Here is a 20,812-nt window from a genome sequence, read left to right as displayed (position 1 = left end):
GTCCCACCCCATGGGATTAGAGTGAAATATTTGGGAGGGAGGGAGCATTAGCGATGCACTAGTGCCACCAGAGGAAATGGGGTCCTTCACCCAGGTGCTGCTCTGTCTCATGTGGGGTGTCTGTGAGCCATCTCCCTGGCGCTTCCTGCAGTGCCCTGTCTAGAGAGCGGGGATGATGACGTTTCTTCATAGTATTGTTGGGAGAGTCAAATGCAGCAGTTTATGTAAAGGGCCTGGATTGCAGCTGACACATAGTAGGTGCTTTATAAAGATCCATTCCCCTCGCCTAACGCAGAGAGCTCACCATTCTGCCATTGGTTCATGGATTTCTCCATAGTCTACTTGTGAGCTTTTCCCAGCTGCAAAGGTGGGATGTGCCAGTACACGGGAGATGCTCCAAGGCAGTGCAGGGAAACAGGCATGAGAGTAGGCAGGAAATTAAACTGCCCTGTCGGCCTGAGTGATTTTGCTGCTGAAACTTATCAAGCACAGCTGAGAGTCTGAGCGGAAGCCAGATGCTGTCTCCAGGCCTCTCAGCCCTGAGAGGGGAGGCACAGGGGTTGTGGAGGGGAAAGACAGCTTGGCTGAAGGAGTGCCTGTCCCTCTAGGGTCCCAGTTCATGCCTGGGGTCATACATGTTACGTAGAGGTGATAAATTGTGATTGGAATCAGGTCTTCTCCCTCCCCTCCCACCACAGTCCCTTGAGTACCTACAGGCAGGGGTCCCAGTGGTTGGAGCCAAGTGCCCCATGTCCACACAGGGGTGCTCAGCATGGGACCAGTGACTAAGGGCCCAGGTTCTGGAGCCACACTAAGCTGGGATTTGTAGCACAGTTCAGACATAGGCAAGCTGTGTGAGCTGGAGGCATGGTTTCACTTCTAAGCCTCCGTTTCTGCAGCTACAAGATAGGAGCTTTATTTATTTATTTTGATTTTTTTGAGATGAAGTTTCACTTGTTGCCCAGGCTAGAATGCAATGGCACTGTCTTGGCTCACTGCAACCTCCACCTCCCAGGTTCAAGCGTTTTTCCTTCCTCAGCCTCCCAAGTAACTGGGATTACAGGCATGTTCCACCATGCCTTGCTAATTTTGTATTTTCAGTAGAGACAGGGTTTCACCATTTTGGTCAGACTGGTTCTCAAACTCCTGACCTCAGGTCATCTGCCCACCTCGGCCTCCCAAAGTGCTGGGATTACAGATGTGAGCCACTGAGCCCAACTAGAGCTTTTTTTTATTATTTTGAGATGGAGTCTCGCTCTGTCGCCCAGGCTGGAGTGCAGTGGCGTGATCTCGGCTCACTGCAAGCTCTACCTCCTGGGTTCGTGCCATTCTCCTGCCTCAGCCTCCCAAGTAGCTGGGACTACAAGCGTCCACCACCACGCCAGGCTAATTGTTTTGTATTTTTAGTAGAGATGGGGTTTCACTGTGTTGGTGAGGATGGTCTTGATCTCCTGACCTCGTGATCTACCCGCCTCAGCCTCCCAAAGTGCTGGGATTACAGGCGTGAGCCACCAAGCCCGGCCTGGGAGCTTTATTTTTAAGTAAACACTTAACGTACCTACTATGTACTAGTCACTGTTATAGCATTTTAGTAAAGTTAACCCCTTCCGTTCTCAGAACAGCCCCCCTGAAGTTGGTGGTATTATTATTGTTGTTGTTATTATTTTGCAAGTACGGAAATTGGGTCAGGGAGTGTTTCGGTGCAGTGGCGCCAGGATTCCAATGCAGGCGACTGTAGCGTACGGCGCCGCATCTCTTAGTCTCCTGAGAATAGCTGCTATTTCAGTGTTTCTCTGAAGATAAATGAGGCGATCCGTGTGGATACTACATGATACCTACACAATATGTGTTAGCTAGTGCTTTCTCTTATTTCTTTCTAAAAAAAATAATGATGACTGAGAAGTGTATTTTTCTAATTTGGAGTCTAGATAGAAAGCGTTATAAATATAAGAATAAAGGCTAGGGGGCCATGTGAGGCGTGAGAGGTCAGTAATAGAAGCTCGTGCCTGCCATTTGCAGTTGGCCTGTCTGATTATGCTCAGAACTTCTCTTCCCATTTCTAATGTGGAGACATTGTCATTCTCAACAAGGCCTCTTGTTGCCTTCAGAGAGCCCCACGTTAAGAAGCGTTTTCAGATCTTATAACTATACACATTGACCAAAGGGCCCCTCTGACTGCTGCACATACTGCGCTCAGAGTTAGCCTGCTGTTTAGAAATTTGCCCAGTTCCAAAGGTTTATTTTGTTTGTATCCTAACCATGAAGTTTGTTACCATATGTATTTGGACACAATAAAATCACAGTTCTTTAAACATCTGTGACTCAGGCTTCCATGAGGAAGACTGCTCTTGCCCCCACCAATTGATATTTCAAACAAACAATGATTAGTAATTTCTAAAGGGATATTTTCCTTTTAGAAAAATGTTATGAGAAGGCCCTGGGGAATCCTGGACATCAGAGAGCAGTCAGATCTTGGGGTGTGAAGGTCTTAAGGACAAGAACGTGCTGGCTCAGTACAAAAAACAAACAAGAATTAAAATGAAACCACATTTTATTGTGCTTTTTACAAATTGCTTTCATTAGAAGGAAAATGCTACCCAGTTGGGACTGTGGTGGGAGATTAAAGCGTGTGTGCTGTGCACAGCTCCAAGGCCTCCCCTCGTGGGCAGTGGTTGGCACTTGTTACTTGCCGGCTAGCCGCCGTTGATGGTGAGTGTCTCTCATGCATCACTGTGGCCCACTGTTTGCAGATTTAGAGTCTGGAAGGAGCACAGCTGCCATCTGGGTGCCTTCACAGGGCACCGAGCTGAGACTCAGCCCTGGCTCCCTCCACCCAGTGGCCTGGCCCCCAGATGTCCTGCTGTCCCTGCAGGTGGCTCTGGACCTGTCCCAGCACAAAGGCATGGCAGTGCGCAGGGTGCTGAACACAGAAGCCGATGTGGTGAGAAAGTTTGGTGTCACTGACTTCCCCTCTTGCTATTTGCTGTTCCGGAACGGCTCTGTCTCCCGAGTCCCCGTGTGAGTATCCTGTCTCCTGGTGTCCCCTCTCCTCCCTCCCTGTGCTCATCCTTCCTTCTTGCCCAGAGGGGCTGCCCACCTTTCACAGTGGCTAACATGTTCTTTCTGAGGAGCCCCCTGCAGGAGAAACTGCAGTCTGCTGTCTGCGGGGCCAGCGCCTCCACCGTCAGGAGCCTGGGCCTGGAACCCTGACCCTGCTCCGCAGCTCAGAGACCTCAGAGGCCTCAGCTCGCCCCACGCAGTGTTGTCTGCACCCCCATTATGTCCCCACCACAGCCCTGGCCCTCTTCCCCCCCCCCATTCTGTTTGCAGGCAGACTCATTGGCAGGCTACAGGCCCGGCAAGCACTCAGATATGCTTGACCCTCCCTCTCTTTGGTTTTCTAATTGCAGAAAAGTTCATTAGCAGCCAGACAATAGCAAGTTCCAAAATGCCGAGAGAAAACAATCAGGCCAGCCTCAGCCCCTCTGCCAGGCTCCCACTGCTGAATGGCCCATTAATGGCACCAGATGGTGCCTTGGTGCCCTCCCTGGGCAGATGATTGATGTCAGCCAGGCCCTGCAGGCAGGAGCATTGGGCCAGGGAGGCAAGACTTGCCTGTGGTGCCTGGTGAGGTGCTCCTCGGGGCCCTCAGTGCTGACCCACACGGTGCCAGGCAGGATGGCCACTTAGCCTCACCCTGGCCCAAATCACCTGCTAGAGGGCCCAGGAGGCACGATGCCACTGAGGACAGGGAGATGCTCACTTTCCGGGCGGGCCCAGAAAGTGCCAGTGCTGGTGGGGAGAGAAGGCATTGTCTCCTCTCTCAGAGTTGGTGGAGGGGAAAATTGTTTGTGACGATGCTGCCTCCCAAGCCATCTGCTCACTGAGAAACCCTGGGCCAGGATGGAGTGGAAGGAAGCTGTGCGTCCCATGCCAGCTCCCCCGGGGCGGCCCTCATGCTGCTGCTGGGCCTGGCGTCTCTCTCTGCAGGGGCCCTAGCCGTGGGTGAGAAAGAATATGTGCTCAGGAGGTATCTTGTGCCCTAGAGGACTCCTCCCTGTCGGAAAAAAGAAAGAAACCAAAAGGACTGTAAAAAGATTTAGAGAATTCTGAAGGCTGTTTGTCATTGTTGGTACCTGTTTTTTTAAAAATCGCGTATCAAACTCCCTGGACTTGTTAGGGGGTAATGTCACTCATAGTACCACAGGGCAGGCTTATGAAAGGGCAGCTGCCATTTTGAACCTCGGGGTCCTTGGGGAAGGGAGTCACACCCCGCCGTTCCTGTCCGTGGGCACCAGGCTGTCCTGTGCCTTTCCATGCCCTGCCTGGAGCCAGAGGGCCACTGGGGGAATTCTCAGGCCCAATTGCCTTACCGGGTGAGGTTTGACATCAGACTGGTGTCAAAGAGGCTTTCCAGAGCATGTGCAGTGATTAGAAAGGTTAAAGCGAGGCCTGGGTGCCATCTTCTGGCCTCACGGAGGACAAGATGGAATCTAGTTCATAGATTTAATAAACTTTCTGTCTGATGAGCCACCCTGCTTCCTCTTCTGACCTTGATTAGCTCTAATCTTGTTCTCTGCACTCACTGCCTCTCCTCCCTGGTTCTTTGCCCTCACAGGCTCATGGAGTCCAGGTCCTTTTATACCGCTTACCTGCAGAGGCTCTCTGGACTCACCAGGGAGGCTGCCCAGACCACAGTTGCACCAACCACTGCTAACAAGATAGCTCCCACTGTTTGGAAATTTGCCGATCGGTAAGGCCACGCCTGGTTCTCCTCACATCTTCTCCCTCCTCTGTCACAGACCACCACACCTTCACACCCACACCCTCTTGCTCATTCTTCTTCCTTGTCATACGCTTAGTGTGTACATTCTGAGCCAGGCTGTCCCCCACCCTGGGGGCTGGCCCTGCTCAGGGGCCTTCGATGTGTGGGAGCGGCATTTAGCTGCGGTCCCACTGGTGTCTGTTGCGGGACTGGGGCTGACTGTGATGAATGCTGGCTGGCGCTGCCAGCCATCCTTCACGAGGGAATGAACACCTTCCATGCCCATGCTCCTTCAGCTTAACTCTACTCACAGACAGGGAATCTGCATGGAAGGACACTCTGAGGCCTCCAGACCAGCTTCCCATCCGAGCAGTTATTTCTGCAGTAAATATTTTTGAGTACTCCCTGTGTGCTAGGCACTGTGGATGCAGATATGTACAGGCAGATGCAGTCCCTGCTTGTGCAGACCCTACGGCATATCCCTTCTAGGCAGGCACCCAACCTCACTTGAATGCCTGTGGTGTCGGTGAGCTCACTGCCTTTTCAGGTCTCCTGTGTGTGTCCACAGTCGTAAGCATGAGAGCGCCCCTCTTCTCTCTGAGGCTTCTTGGCTCTTCTGTTGGGGTTGGGCAGTGAGACAGAGCTGTAGACCTTCTGCACTGGTACCAGCTGCATACCAGGTGGAAACATCTGGCCAGGTTTCTCAGAGCTGGTCAGGACGGTGCCCCTCACAAGGGGATGCACGAGACAGTGGGGGAAAGGTGATGGCAAGAAGGACTTTGCATCTTAGCATGAGGGACTTTAAGCGTGGAAAGTGCCAAATGGAGAGACTTTTAGTAGATCAAGGGAGAAGGAGAGAGTGAGAGGTGGTGTGATCATTATGATCATTCCGTCGTTATGAATGATCATTGTAATCATTCAATCATTACGATTATGCAAACCATTGACATACTTGTAATAGCTTGGGCTGGTGTATGTGGCAGGCTGTGTGCTGGGCACCTTCCATGTGTTACCTCATTCAGTCATGGGGCCACTTCTGGAGGCAGGATACATGAATGGAGAGGTAAACTGAGGCCCAAGGACACCAAAGTGGAGCACAGAGGAGACCTTGCCCTGAGGGAGAGCATAGGCAGCCACAGTGCGTACCCTGTGAGTTGACCTTATTGGCTCTTTCCAACCTCAGGAGGTAGCAGGGGCAGGAGCGAGTCATGTGTTTTACAGCGAGGTGACTGAGGCCCAGGAAAGTCAACTGAGTTGCCCAAGCTCACAAAACTAGCTCATGGTCAACCTGAGGCCAGAACCCAGGTCTCAAGAGACTGGGGAGGAGGCAGCCAACTTTCCTGGCCCCTGCCATCTGAACCCTGAGCCTGGACCCCAGCATGATGGGCCTGGGGCGGAGCAGCCAGCATGGAGCCTCTGTCCCTTCCCTGAGGGCTGCGGAGAGGCGTGAGATGGGCCCATCTGAGACATGAGGTCTGGCAGCTGTGAGTACATCAGCCCTGAAAGAAACACAGGCCCTGCTTTCCCTGCTGCCCCCAGCCCCCATTTCCCAGCCTTGGTGGGCAGCTAAACCCTGGTCTTTCAGAGAGGGCCCAGTTTTTCCAGACCATGTCGTGTGTTTGAACCTGCTGGTCTGACTGTGTCTAGTGGGCTTGGCTCAGCTGTCCTGATGAGTGAGTTGCTGGGGCGCTGGCTGTGGGCTTGTAGAGAGAAAACTCCTACTCCCTGCCAGGAGCTGCGGAGAGTTGTTTACATTTGTGTTTGTATTTGATCCTCTCAGCAACTTACCTGTGAGCAATGTGTTATTGTTCATATCTTACAGATGAGGAATTGAGGCTCAGAAAAATTAGGTTATTTACCCAAGGTCACACAGCACATTTCTGGCAGAAACCAGTGGTAACTTATAAGACTGTGACCATCAGCAGTGCCCCTCCTCTTCTCTCCCTTTAGCCCTGGATGCTCCTTGCAGCCCCTGCACCATGGTTAATACCCCTTTCTTTCTCTACCTCCCTCTGGGTCCTCAGCTCCAAGATCTACATGGCTGACCTGGAATCTGCACTGCACTACATCCTGCGGATAGAAGTGGGCAGGTTCCCGGTCCTGGAAGGGCAGCGCCTGGTGGCCCTGAAAAAGTTTGTGGCAGTGCTGGCCAAGGTGAGTAGGGCCGTGGCCTCCCTTGTCTGTGCAATTCCACAGATGGTCAGTGTGCATTCCTGTAAGCTGGGCACCCCGTTAGCCCCTCCCTCCAGAAGCCCATGGTCTAGCTGGACACCTGGACCCACAGCTCTCCCTGTCCACCATAGGTGCTACCCTCCAGCCTCAGCCATACCCCACACCAGTCGCACACTGCCAAGGACAACCCTGCCGCATGCAGCAGTGTGGGTGGGACACAGGGCCCATGCTTCCCACCTGGGGATATTTCCAGCTGATTCAGCAACTGTGGCTCTGCCTGCCTGAGTCCTCAGTCAGAGCCCCAGTGTGGCTTCCCACCCCTTGCCGTGATCAGTGGAAAAGCAGGACCCTGAGGACACCCTAGCGAAGGAGAGGATGCTCTTCTGATACTCCTTGCTTTCCTCCCAGTCTGACCCGATCTCTGGCCCTGGCCATGCCTGCCTTATTCCTTTATAGTTTCCCCGGGAAGGTGGCTACTCCACGAAGGGTAACTCCTATTTATTGAGGACCTGATGTTTGTCTAGGATTTAATCCTCTTAACTACTTTGTGAGGTGGGCGGTTTATTTTGTCCACCCCGATTTAAGAGGCCCAGGGAGCTCAAGTGCCATGCCTTCATTCTGCCAGCCCGGAGGTGTTCTGGTCAGGCCTTGAGCCTGTGCTCCTCCCTCTCTGAAGGTGAGAGGTGGCTGCCACTCTCTCTCTGCCCCCTTTCCTTTGGTTCCAGATCCTGGCCAGTGCGTCCTTGCTGGAAACCCGGGACTCTGCTGCTCAGTACTGCTGAGTCAGATGTGGCTCTGGGCGCTTCGGGTTTGGCCGTGGGCTCAGCCTCCCTTGGCCCTGGGGCCCAGATCTGAGCCCGCCCTCCTCAGTGCGGGTCTGTAGGAAGCTGGGGCTGCCCTCGGGGTGATTTGTGCCTCTCCTTGGGAACTTTCTGCCAGCCTGATCCCTTCTTCCCACCTCCTTGTCCTGACCCCCTGGCTTGGTCGCATGCATGCACGGTGACACAGAGGGCCTGACAGGGACGTTTCAGCCTAAGGTAGGACAGTCATTTGCCCCTCACAGAAGTCCCATGCAGAACGAGCTCTTGTTCTTCAGTCCATTGCCATAATAAAGACCTTTCCTCCAAGGCTGAGAGCTGTTTGGTCTTCACAGTGCAGAGACCTGGGGTTGTCAACCTAAAGACTCAGAGGGGAAAAGTCCAGAACGGTCCCATGTACGGTCCCTCCTCCTGACCATGAGGGAGAGCCCCCAGCATGCTTTCCCGGCATGCCTCAGACACCCCACCACCCTATCCAGTACCCCCAGGAAGATCGGCTTGTGTACCGCTCACATCTCTCAGCTGTGCTCAAACTTGCCACTTTCTTTGTCCCCAGTGGGGCTGTTTGCAGCCAGTATGGGGGGAAAGAATGAGATACAGGTCCCTGAGCTGGGTAGAGGCGTAAGCATCACCCTCTCTGTGCTTGCTGAGTCTCCGCCTTCAGCAAGGGCTGGGAATGAGCTTGAAATGAAGATGCCTGCCCTGCCAGAGCTAGGGCCCTCAGAGAGGGCAGGGCTGGCAGTGGGGTGTAGGACAGAGGGAAGCCGGGGATGCCCAGCAGTAGCAGTAGAGGCACCTGGGGCACGGGCCTGGAGACCCTCTGTTTGGGTTTTGCCCGCACATCCCCTGGGGTCTGCGGAGTATTCTGGTCCTTGCCTTGCTTGGGTAGCTTCTTCCTGAATAGTAGTATCCTAGCAGCTACCATTTCTTCAGCCCTGCCGGTGCCTGCAGTGTTCTTTGTATATTAGCTCCTCATTCTGTTTCTCAGAGCAGACTCCACAGCATGGCTTCTAGTATGATCTCCGTTTCATAGAAGGTGAAACAAAGCCCCAGAGAGCTAAAGCACCTTGCCAAGGTCCTCCAGCTGGTGAGGGGCTGGGCAGGGAGCCACACCCACTCGCATCCAGCCCATGCCCATTACCACCGAGTGCCCGGTGTTCACAGGCCCAAACGCCTAAGGATGCGAGCGCACACTCTGCTGGCTCCCCCTGGCGAGCTGCCAGCCCTGCAGGTGCCCGGTCAGTCAGGAGGCCCTCTGCATGTCCTGGCGGTGCCCTCCCACCCTGCCTGTCCCAGCCTGTGCTCCCTCCTGTGAGCAGCTGGCGGGAGCGGCCACTGGGTGGCGTGTGGGCGCCAGAGTTTCCGTGCTCCCAGTTGTCCAGAGCTCCTTAATTCATCCTTCCTTCTGGCATTGTCGCCTTAGAATGGGAAGTTTCCAAGTCGGGATGATGGTGAAGGTCAGTGAGAAGTGCTGACTTCAAGCTATAAATTTGTGTGTGAGTCCCAGAGGCCCGTGTGGGCTCACCAGGAGGGCACGTGTCAAAGCATGGTCTTTTCCGGCCACTTCTCACTCTGGGGGAAGGTGTCCAGCCCAACGTGTGATAGGACTATTTAATGGCTTTCTCAGAGGAATGGCTCTGTTAGCAGGTTTTCCTGTTTAGTTACCATTCATATCTCATATACCCTTCTCCTCTCAAATGTTTGTCTTCGCTGCAAGTTTCTCAGGGTCCTCATCCCCTCAGCCAGCCTTGTGGTTTTATCTGACCAGCTCGCTACTGTGCCCCTCTTTTTCCTGCCCTCCTCCCCTTGTGCTGTGCATGCGCATGCAGACACACACACACACATACACACATACGTCCTCCTCCCGGGAGTCCTTGTGGTTTTAAAGTGCTGATACTAATCAGATTTGAGTTGACTTATTGTCAGAGTAGCTTTTCATGCTCCTCAGAGACCACTGGGAGTTACCATCAAGATCTGGATCTTGGCTGTGAGCCCCTGGCCTAGCTGGTCCTCACTGGCAGCCCATGGAATCCAAATGAAAGGTCTCGTGCCCACCTAGCCCAGCTGGCCAGTCAGTTGGCAAGTCAGCTGTATCCGAGGACCACCCAAAGACAGGACTGTGTGGCCCAGGGCTCCCAGCAGCCCTGGCAAGGGGCACAAGTACTCCTGCCTTTCTCCCAGTGGTGGCACATGGTTGGGGGATGCTGCACAGGAGCCTGCGGTGTGAGAGAGGGAGACTTCCAGGACCCCACCCCACTTAGAGTGAGCACCTTCCCTTCCCCATCTTCTAGCCTTACCAGGTGTCCCAGAGCAAAGGTAGTACAGAAGTCACATTTGTGTCTTAGTTAGAATGTTTTCCTGGTGGTTTTGGAACTTTCCACAATCTCCCCCAGTCCCTGCCCCTCCAGCCTGCTTCTGCATAGCTTCCTACCATCTGCAGGACGGGGAACTTGGGGAATTGCTTTTCACTCTCCAGCTTCTGCTTGTTCCTCCCCACAGTATTTCCCTGGCCAGCCCTTAGTCCAGAACTTCCTGCACTCTGTGAATGAATGGCTCAAGAGGCAGAAGAGAAATAAAATTCCCTACAGTTTCTTTAAAACTGCCCTGGATGACAGGAAAGAGGTGAGTATGGGAAGCAAATAAAGATGTCTCCATCCTTCATATTTATGAGAGTGCAAGGGGGTAACCCTGTTATCTCCAACCTCCTTCGCCAGTTTGCACCAGGGAGTCAGTGGTCTTGGTTGGGTCCTTCCATTAATAATTAATAAATGACTATTGATTGAGCTGTCTATGCACACATCTCATTTAATCCTCATAACGTTAGTGGAAGGTAGATATTCTCCCCATTTAGCAGATGAAGAAACAGTACTTTGAAGAGGTTAAGCAACTTGTCTGGGATCATGCAGCCAGTAAGTGTTTGGGCTGGGATGAAAACTTGGTGAGACACCTGTGCTGCCTCTTAGCGTGTGGTGCTGCTCAGCATGGCCTCCCTGGCCCTCTCCAGGGCACCTTCTGGGCTCCTGCTCATGCTGCTGTTTGCAAAAGTGGGTCACTGCAGCCAGCAAAGGTGTAAATCCTTACAGACTTGTAGGGTGTCAAATCTCGAAGAGACCTCAGAAATAACCCCCTTGTTTTACAGCTGGGGAAGTTGAGGCTAAAACGGGATGCAACTTGATCTGGGTCACAGCTTTTTAGGTCTGCTGCTGCTTCAGTGGGTGGAGCTGGTGAAAGGGAAATGCCACCTTCGAGGTGATAGACTGAGGGACCTCATTTGTCTTAGGGCTCTGTCTCCTAGAAGCTTCTCTCTCTGCCTCTCGCATCCTTTTCATTCTCCATATGTGCACTCACACTTGTGTGTCCCTTAGGGTGCTGTTCTCGCCAAGAAGGTGAACTGGATTGGCTGCCAGGGGAGTGAGCCACATTTCCGGGGCTTTCCCTGCTCCCTGTGGGTCCTCTTCCACTTCTTGACTGTGCAGGCAGCTCGGCAAAATGTAGATCACTCACAGGAAGCAGGTACGTCCAGGGCCTGTTCACCCCACTGTGCCTCCGACCCTGCTGTGTTCGACCCTCCAAGGGGAGAGGCAGCAGGGCATCTCCCTTGAATTTCCCCACTGGCTCCCAACTGCCAGAGGGTGGTGAGAGTCAGCTTTGGGGCTCCGGCAGGATTGCTGTATCTGCAGGTAGCCCCACATGGCCAGAATAGCACCGATCTCGGGAGGGAACAGACTTTGGGAATTCACCCAGTCCTGTCCTCGGCCCCGGGAGCTCTGGGGCTGAGGCCTCTCTCTGGCTTTCTCCGGGCTTATAGTTTGCTTTGCTTTAAGTCTTCATGAAAAATTTGTGATTCTGTTTTTTTATACTCTTAACAAAGAAAGAAATGTGTGTTTCACAGTTTACATAGCTGACACATAGCAGGCACTTTGAGCAATTTTATTGCGCTTCCCACTGGAAAACAATTTCGTGGGGGAAGCTGGGGAAACACATTTCCCCCACTGCCTCGTATTGTCCACAAACTGCACCACCATACTCTCTGGCCACGCTGCCCCACCCTGCTTTTGAAGACTGAAAGGGTGCGCATCCAATTCAATCCACACATCCACACTGATTCAGGAATCAGGTTTCTATCAGGCTGTGACTTGGCTTGGAGGATAGATACATGGGTGAAAAGGGTGACAGTGCCTGCTCTTGGTGGACCGCTAGTGTGAGGCTCGGGGACAGAGAGGCCTGCAGTGCACCAGGGCTGGGGCCATGGCAGAGAGAAGGATGTGGGGGTGAAGAGAGGGTGGGCTTGACGCCACTGGGAAGGGGCCCCAGGCCTCACGGGATGAGTTGAGGGGTGATGGGTGAGTAGGGATTCTGCCAGGAGAGGAGCATCCCAGCAGAGGGAGCAGCCTGTGCAGAGCCCCATGAATCAGAGGAACTGCCGGGCAGTGGTGTGGGAAGCCAGTGTGTATGGAGCCTCTTCACCATGCCGTGTGGCACTGCAGGAGCCAGGGACACAGCAGCATATGGGACAGGTCCCTGTCCCCCCAGGGCCAGTATCTGAGTGGCAGGAGACAGACACAGAGGGATGGTTTCAATGATGACAAACGCTGAGGAAGACAAAGCACAGCAGCGCCGGAGTGGGTGCTGTCTGGAGAGGGGTCTGGGAACAGCTTCCCTGTGGAGGGCCTGGTGCTGGGACCCAGGTAGAGAGGAGGAGGCAGTGTGGGACATCTGGGAAGAGAGCCTCCCAGGCTGTATTGGTGTCCTTGGACTGTGCTGACGAATGTCAGGCTAGGGCTCAGACAGTAGACGTTTGTTGTCTCAGTTCTGGAGACTGAAGTGCGAGGTGGAGGTCTCGGGGCTGGTTTCTTCGAGCCTCTCTCCTTGGCTGCGCGGTGGTCATCTTCTCCCTGTGTCTCTGTGCAGTTGTCCCTCTCCCAATCCATGTCCAAATTCCTCTTCCTGCAAGGACACCAGTCCTATTGGATTAGGACCCACCCAAATGACCTCATTTTACCTTCATTACCTCTTTAAAGACCCTGTCTCCAAATACAGCCACATTCTGAGAGGCTGGGGATTAGGGCTTCAACATAGGAATTTGGGGGGACATAATTGGGCCCATAGCACAGGCCAGGAACCAGCAGGTGCAGAGGACAAGCCTGGTGTGTGGGCAGCACCGAAAGAAGGCTGCTGTGACCAGAGGGAGGGAGGCAAGGCTGCAGAGAGAGGCCGGGGGTGGAGGTGAGCACTCAAGGGCTCAGAGGCCTTGGTGAGGGCAGGGTTTGGAGGTTGGTGTTGGCATTTTGAGAAGCCACTGGAGAGTCTAACAGAAGTGACAGATGGTTGACACTTTAGAAAGGTGGAGGATGGGCTCCTGTGGGGCAGGGGGAGGCAGGGCGGCCGAGGAGGGAGCTGCGGAGCTCGCCCAGCAGTGGTGGTGGGGCCTGGACTGGGGTTGTCAGTGTGTCCCTGGAGGAAGTGGTCAGATTTGGGGATATGTTAAAGGCAGAGCTGAGGGACTTACTGATAGATTGGAGGAAGGGTATGTGGGAAGCAGGACTCAGGTGGACTCCCGGGTTGTGGGGCCTGAGCCTCTGGTGGATGACGGTCCTGTCAGCTGAGGAGTCAGGGGCTCGGGGTGGGAGGGTGGAATCAATGGCCCACTTTGTGTCAGTAGACCTCCCAGTGGAGGTGTGCACAGCTGAGTCTGGAGTTCCAGAGAGAGGTCTGGGGTAGAGAGATCAGCTTTTAGTCATTAGTAGCATCAGAGCTCAAGCCATGGGACTGGATGAGCTCCCTGATAGGGAGGTAGAGAAGAGTGCTGAGGACTGAGCCCTGAGCATCAAACCGCCAGCAAAGGAGGCTGAAAGGGAGAGGCCATGGTGATTTCAGGGGGGCCCAGAGTCCAGTGTTTCAAACAGAGGTGTAGTCATTGGGGCCAGGGCTGCTGGAGGTGGCGCAAGATGAGGACATCTCTAGCAAGGGCTGTGTCAGTGGCGTAGTGGAGGTCATGGCCTGGTTGGATTTGGCTGAAGAGAGACCAGGAGGCAAAATTCTGGAGATAGTGAGCAGGAACTGGGGTGTGACTGGGTTAGAGGGAACTTCTTTATGATCATCCTTTTCCCCAGTTGGAATGATCCCTTATCAGGGGAGAAATGGATGACACAGTAAAGAAAGAAAACATTAACGGGAGTGAAATCCTGCAGGAGGTGAGGAGTAGGGCAGCCCAAGCAGCAGAGGAGACAGAGGCTGAGACCACCAGGGCCGTGTAGTGAGGCCTTGTGGTGGGGAGGTGGGCACCTGTGCTGGGTGCGGAAGACCAAGCTGAGAAGGCAGAGGAGAGAGAGAGAGAGGCAGGCATGGACTGCTGCGGGTCTCACCTTGCCAGGAGTGACAAAAGAGTAAGGGTGTCAGTGTCCTGCTGCATGAAGGGGTAAAAGCAGGAGATTGGCTTCTAAAGGCCTGGGAGGTTTGCGGTAGGAAGGAGTGAGCTTGGAGGCAGGCACCAGCAGCCCTGGAGCCTGAGGGTGAAGGACTTAGGAGGGGCGTGTTTGAGTAGGAGTGGTGTCTTCAGCGGGGAGCCTGGTTTCAGTTAGAGCAAGAAAGTGGGGCTGGTCAACAGGCCTTTGCTCATGCCAGTCCAGAGGACCCAGTGGGTGGGCGGGGTGGGGGGAGTGGAAGGGGAGAGCGAGGAGAGACGGAGACAGATTAGGGCATGCGCAGGCCAGGTCCAGGCCCGAGGGAGGTGAGGCATGGTGGAAGCAAGTCATACAGGCAGCATGAGTGGGCGGGGAGGAGGGGCCTGGGGCTAGGGCAGTGGCCTTGTGGCCCCTGCTGGCCTCTCCCACCAGTGTCACAAAGAGCCCGAGTGTCCTACCAAAGAGTGTGGACTTTATCCTGGGTGTGAGTGACAAGCGCCCAGGTGAGTGGCAGGGAAGGGGATCCAGGTTTAGGAGCTTAAGGGGGATGGGGTCTCCTGTAAAGTGACCCTGGCAGGTAGAGAAGTAGACAAGGGGACACTGGGCCTCTGCTGGCATAGGCTGGGGTGTGTGGCACCTGTGCAGGGGTGGCCACGGCAGGGTAGGGGACAGCAGGGTGGCTTGGGGAGGCAACGGCTGTGGGACTGGCAGCCTGAAGGGCTGGTGCATGATGTCTCCTCTCCCCTGTAGCCAAGGCCCAGGAGGTCCTCCCAGCCATCCGAGGCTACGTGCACTACTTCTTTGGCTGCCGAGACTGCGCTGGCCACTTTGAGCAGATGGCTGCTGCCTCCATGCACCGGGTGGGGAGTCCCAACGCTGCTGTCCTCTGGCTCTGGTCTAGCCACAACAGGGTCAACGCTCGCCTTGCAGGTAAGGGAGGGCCATCCCTAAGACTGGAGTCACCTGTGGGAGACGACAGGGTGAGGATACTTTGGAGTCTTAGGCCAAAAGTTGGGGAAGGGACACTCATTGTCCCCTCAGTCACAGCCCAGCCCTGTTAACCAATGCCAGTATCATCAGCCCCATTTTCGAGATGAGGAAACCAAGGCTTTAACACTGTAAGACCCTGGTCTTCCCATGCCGTTGCTCACTTTCCCTGATCTAGGGCCGCTCTCTAGCCTGCTGGGGTCCCTCTCCCGCCTCGCCTGCTCTGCCTTCTGGCTGTTGGCCCCTTACTCAAACTGCTAGGGTGGAGGGAGCTCTGGTTCTCTCACCCTGGGAAGGGTCTGATGAGAGAAGGGGCTGGAGGAGACCAGGTCCTTCCTGGAAATACCAGGTACCGGCTCCCAGGAGGGAGCCTTGCCCTCTGCGTTCCCTCATTACGGTGCTTCCTTTTCCTTATGCGCACGAGTCTGATGGCTCTAACAGGCAAACGCATTAAACTCCAGGGAGCTGGGTGGGGAGGGAGCCATCTGTGGACAGGAGGCAGCCTGTGTGTCGGGAGAGAGTGGTGCACGTGGCTGTGACAGCCTCTCAGGGGCGGGAGACCGGGGCGGAGCCGAGGTTAAAGGAGCTGAATGGAGCAGGTGGTGGTGCAGGCGCCGGCACTTGGTCGTGGTCTCCTGGGGCCTCCTATCGAACTTTGAAAGGAAGACACGTGCCTGTCTTCTCCTTCCCCCTGCCCCGCCCCACCCCTGCCACCAAATGCTCCATTTGACCCTTCAGCCCCTTGACCTCATCAGGCTCCCAGCTGCTGCTGGAGGGCCAGGAGCCAGGCCCTCTCCCTGAGGGGCCAGAAGCAGAGTGGTTCCCTCCCCTCTCTGGTGGGGTCCTTTCAGAAGAAACTCAAAATTGCCAGGCACAGGCTGAGAGCCCCCTCCGCAAGGCCTGATCACTATGACTCATGACCGGACCTTCCACTCTGCTTGTTGCCCCTCCCCAGAGTAACCATTCTGACTTGCTTGCCACTTGCTGCTGCTGCTCCTGCTTCCTTGTAGTCAACAACTTGTCCCCCTATCAAAACCTTTAGGAGAGGTGCTTCTATAGAAGGGATGGGCTGATGCATTCCCTGGGCAACACTGTGTGAGGGGCTGGTGGCCATGGCTCACCCTCTGGGACTCATCCAGAGGCTGCCTAGAGGGCTGGCCCCACCTGGGGTACCAACAGCCTGTAGCCCCAGCAGCATCCTGACTCTTCCAAGTACCCCTCAGGTCTCCCCCAAACTACCCCTTGGAGCCCACCCTTACCCCAGAGGGCTGCTGCTGGGTAAAGGCAAGGACTGCCATAAGCAGCTGACTCTTGCTCTAAAACACATTTTCCCTTGAATTGACAAAGTAACCTATTTGCACAGTTTGTAATTTGGAAAATGTAGGAAAAAGGCAAAAAAAAGACAAACACAAGCCGACCAACCAAAGACTGCAAAACAGATCAAAATGAGTATTCTTGCCCTTTTCCATGTCTGGTTCTGGGGTACAAGCTGGTTGTAAAGTCCACAAAGCAGGACAGTGGGTCTGGCCAACACTGGGAAGTGACTGAGATGTCGCTCTTTGCGCTTCCCTGGAAAACAACGGAGGGCCAGGGCTGAGGGGTAGGTGGATCCGCCTCCTCCTCCAGGCTGCCATCTGTTGAGCTCCCACTGTGAGCTAGTGTTTGTAATCTGTATTTCCTCATTTCCCATCGTCTGGAAGGGCAGTGGCAAGCCCTTTCTGCAGATAAGGAAGCTGGCATTCTGAGTGGAGGAGTGTGGTCTGGGCTTTTGGGTGGGACTGATGTCACCGCCAGCCTATATATGCTTCCCTCTGTAGGTGCCCCCAGCGAGGACCCCCAGTTCCCCAAGGTGCAGTGGCCGCCCCGTGAACTTTGTTCTGCCTGCCACAATGAACGCCTGGATGTGCCCGTGTGGGACGTGGAAGCCACCCTTAACTTCCTCAAGGCCCACTTCTCCCCAAGCAACATCATCCTGGACTTCCCTGCAGCTGGGTCGGCTGCCCGGAGAGATGCACAGAATGTGGCAGCTGCCCCAGAGCTGGCAATGGGAGCCCTGGAGCTGGAAGGCCGGAATTCAACTCTGGACCCTGGGAAGCCTGAGATGATGAAGCCCCCTGCAAACACCACCCCAGATGTGCCAGCTGAGAGACCTGAGGCAAGTCGCCCCCCGAAGCTGCGCCCTGGCCTCGGAGCTGCACCAGGCCAGGAGCCTCCTGAGCACATGGCAGAGCTTCAGAGGAATGAGCGGGAGCAGCCACGTGGGCAGTGGCACTTGAGCAAGCGAGACACAGGGGCTGCATTGCTGGCCGAGTCCCTGGCTGAGAAGAACCGCCTCTGGGGCCCTCCGGAGGTCAGGCGCGTGGGCCGCAGCTCCAAGCAGCTGGTTGACCTCCCTGAGGGCCAGCTGGAGGCCCAAGCTGGGCGGGGCCGAGGCCAGTGGCTGCAGGTGCTGGGAGGGGGCTTCTCCCACCTGGACATCAGCCTCTGTGTGGGGCTCTACTCCCTGTCCTTCATGGGCCTGCTGGCCATGTACACCTACTTCCGGGCCAAGATAAGGGCCCTGAAGGGTCATGCTGGCCACCCTGCAGCCTGAACCACCTGGGGAGGAGGCGGGAGAGGGAGCTGCCATCTGTTAGGCTCCTTGAGCCCCCTGACCCCGTTCCTTCCCCTCCCACCCCTTGCTCCTTGTCTGGCCTAGAAGTGTGGGAAATTCAGGAAAACCAGTTGCTCCAGTGAAGCTTCTTGGGGCTGCTAGGACAGAGAGCTCCTTTGACACAAAAGACAGGAGCAGGGTCCAGGTTCCCTGCTGCACAGGGAGGGCAGCCCCGGGCAGCGGGCAAAGGGCAGCTCAGTCCCTGGCCTCTCAGCACCACATTCCTGTTTTTCAGCTTATTTGAAGTCCTGCCTCATTCTCACTGGAGTCTCAGTCTCTCCTGCTTGGTCTTGGCCCTAAATTGGGGCAAGTGAAGCCAGAGGAGGGTGCCCTGAGCTGGGTGGGCTGGAGTGGAACTCCTCACTAGCTGCTGGGCTCCGCCCACCCTGCTCCCTTCCGGACAATGAAGAAGCCTTTGCACCCTGGGAGGAAGGACCACCCCGAGCCCTCTATGCCTGGCCAGCCTCCAGTTCCTCAGACCTCCTGGGTGGGGTTTGGCTTCAGGGTGGGGTTTAGAAGCTTCTGGAAGTCGTGCTGGTCTCCCAGGTGAGGCAAGCCATGGTTGCTGGGTTGTAGGGTGAGTGGCTTGCTTGGCGGGACCTGATGAGTTGGTGGCATGGGAAGGATGTGGGTCTCTAGTGCCTTGGCCCTGGCTTAGCTGCAGGAGAAGATGGGGGCTTTCGCTTCTCCCCGTTGAGCTCTGCCCTCTCTGAGCCTGGTCTTTTGTCCTTTTTTATTTTGGTCTCTAAGATAAATGTTCATCTTTGGAGGGTGCTGGGTAGAAGCTAAGGAGGGGAGTGCCTTCTCTTTCCAGGTTTCACCTTCCAGCATGCAGAAGTTAGAAGGGTCTGAGGGAGGGGGCAGTGCCTTACACATGCTTGATTCCCACGCTACCCCCTGCTTGGGCGGCGTGTGGAATAAATTATTTTTGTTAAGGCAAGCATTGGTGTGTTCTTTAACTTGCTGCTTGGAGACCTAGTGTCCAGGTCTGGACAGAGTGCATGGAGACCAACCCCACCTGGAATGCAGCCAGACTCAATGTCCCTCAGCACACACGGCTCCTGGCCACAGACTGCCGATAGAGCTGTCCGTACCCAAACTCCACGGCCTCCTCCTGCACGGGGACAGGCTTCTGGATGTGCAGCCTTGCCACCCCCTGCCCCAGTCCTCCCTGAGAGCTCCTGCCTCAGCGCCCTGGGCCGGCGAGGGAGGAGCCTGTCTGCACCTGCCTACTTCCAGCTCCTCTAGGAAGGAAGGGCTTGTTTGTCAGAGCTGCCGGGCTGGCCACTCGGTGGGGAGGAGTCAGCCAGGATTAGAGAGCCTGCCCCTAATCCGGCCTACTGGGTTTTACAAGGATCAGAGCCGCAGATAATGAACCTCATTAAGGGGGAGCAGGAGCCTCAATCCGATTTGAGGTTTTCTCTTTGACATCTTCACTCTGCTCAGATGGCCTGGGCGCTGTGTGGAGCAGGTGGGATGCCAAGGCCACTCCCGCTATGGGGCAGCTGAGGAGGGGGAGGGACAGCAGTCTCCCTACATGTTTCCCTGGACCCCTTTAGCTGCAGTGCCTTGCTGGGCTCCTGCTCCAGGCACCCACCGGGTCCATCCTCCTGGTTGTGCTCTGCACCTCCTGCTCCCCTGGGCTGGCCCTGGCTGGGGGCCTGAGAGACAGATGGGAACCCACAATCAGGACCCAACCCTGGCCTGCAAGAGGGAGACAGAGGCTCCCAGGGCCAGTGCCCTGTGTGCCCACTGGACCAAGGCCACTGAATAAGCCTGTCCCTCACCCCCTAAGGGCTCCTCGCCCAATGCCAAGTGCAGGGGATTTCTGTCAGCAAGCCCTGTGGCTCCAGTGACCCTATTTCTAAAGCCAAACTCAGTCACCTAGAATTAGGGCTACGTTGGAAACGCTGTTGCAGCAACCCGGGCGGCACAGTGTGTAGCCCATTCTCCAGGCCCACAAAGTGGTGTGGACCTCCCACCTCACAGCTGCCTCTGGCAGCCGAGCCTCTTTTCGCCCGGCCCCAGCCCCACTGGTTGATAAATGGGTGGGCCTCCTCAGCAACGCGGCTGCCTTTCACCTTGATTTCCCCAGGGCTCTCCGCAGCATCGACAAACTAGCCTCGCCCGCCAGCTGGGCCCTCCCCCCACCCAGTCTGCCAGGCTGGGAGCTGGGGCCTGCTGAGTCTGGAATGCCCTTCTAGAAGGCTTCTCTAGAGGCTCCCCTGGCAAGAGAGGGTCCCAAGGGGAGCCCTGCATAGCAAAGGCTCCTTGTCTGGGGCAGGACAGAGAATCTCGCCTGTCTGGTGTGTTAACCTATTGGGGGCTCAGGAACAATTTCCTCAAGGAGATAGTGGCACAGAGCTTTGAAAGATGAGTAGGTGTTAGCAAGGAAATAAGGAGGAGCAAGGGTTACGGGCAGAGGAGAAAGCACTTGCCAAGTCAGCAAACAAAAATTCAAGAAATTCTAACAAAAACTTTTAAAAAATGTTATTAAGGATTTTCACAGTGCTGCACTGGGCTAGAAACAAGCTGAAACAGAGATGCGGTCCCTGCTGCTGTGAGGCTTCCATTCTAGAGGCAAGGACAGGTTATGATGAGGGCTCTGAAGAATAGAGACCAAGCAGGGAGGGTGTTGGGGAGGCTTCTATGAGACCTGAAGGATGGGAAGCCAGGAAGTGGGAGGGTGGGGATCGAGGCTGGAGGGGCCACAGGGCAGGTGTAGAGGGACTGCAGCTCTGAGGGGCTGCTCCATGCAGCATGCTTGGAGGTCCAAGAGGGGCAGCCCCACCTTGGGCCAGGCTCCTCTCCAGCAGCCTTGGTATGGGGTGGGGGCGGGAAGACCCCTGATGCAGCCCGTCCTCTGGGTATGGGGGTGGAGGATAGGACTCCGGGGACCCAGCCAGCCTTGACCCTGGAGGAAAGTCAGGTGGGCACAGAGGGAGCCCTCAAATCTGGGCCCTGGGTCAGGGTAGGGATCAAGTCCAGCCTTGAAGAGAATGGACTGTGGAAT

At 55.4% G+C, this 20,812-nt stretch overlaps 1 protein-coding gene across 2 annotated transcripts in view; it reads left to right on the top strand.

Moving 5' to 3' along the window:
* The window catches only part of QSOX1 (quiescin sulfhydryl oxidase 1), a 43,443-nt gene extending 24,704 nt beyond the window's left edge, over positions 1-18,739 (top strand). The window contains exons 6-13 of one of the 2 annotated variants that reach the window (XM_007989312.3): positions 2,873-3,018; positions 4,619-4,753; positions 6,790-6,919; positions 10,255-10,377; positions 11,121-11,268; positions 14,910-15,089; positions 16,964-17,301; positions 18,035-18,739. In XM_007989312.3, the coding sequence (XP_007987503.3) occupies positions 2,873-3,018; positions 4,619-4,753; positions 6,790-6,919; positions 10,255-10,377; positions 11,121-11,268; positions 14,910-15,089; positions 16,964-17,301; positions 18,035-18,043 (1,209 nt within the window). In that variant the 3' untranslated portion in view covers positions 18,044-18,739. Of the gene's footprint in view, positions 1-2,872; positions 3,019-4,618; positions 4,754-6,789; positions 6,920-10,254; positions 10,378-11,120; positions 11,269-14,909; positions 15,090-16,963 lie in introns of both variants that reach the window. The other variant, XM_007989311.3, reaches the window with a different exon arrangement.
* The last annotated feature ends 2,073 nt before the right edge of the window (positions 18,740-20,812 follow it).

The sequence above is a fragment of the Chlorocebus sabaeus genome, chromosome 25 (genome assembly GCF_047675955.1).
Source record: "Chlorocebus sabaeus isolate Y175 chromosome 25, mChlSab1.0.hap1, whole genome shotgun sequence".
NCBI lineage: Eukaryota > Metazoa > Chordata > Mammalia > Primates > Cercopithecidae > Chlorocebus > Chlorocebus sabaeus.
The sequence above is the reverse complement of the archived record's forward strand: the minus strand, read 5'-3'. Positions and strand labels throughout refer to the sequence as shown.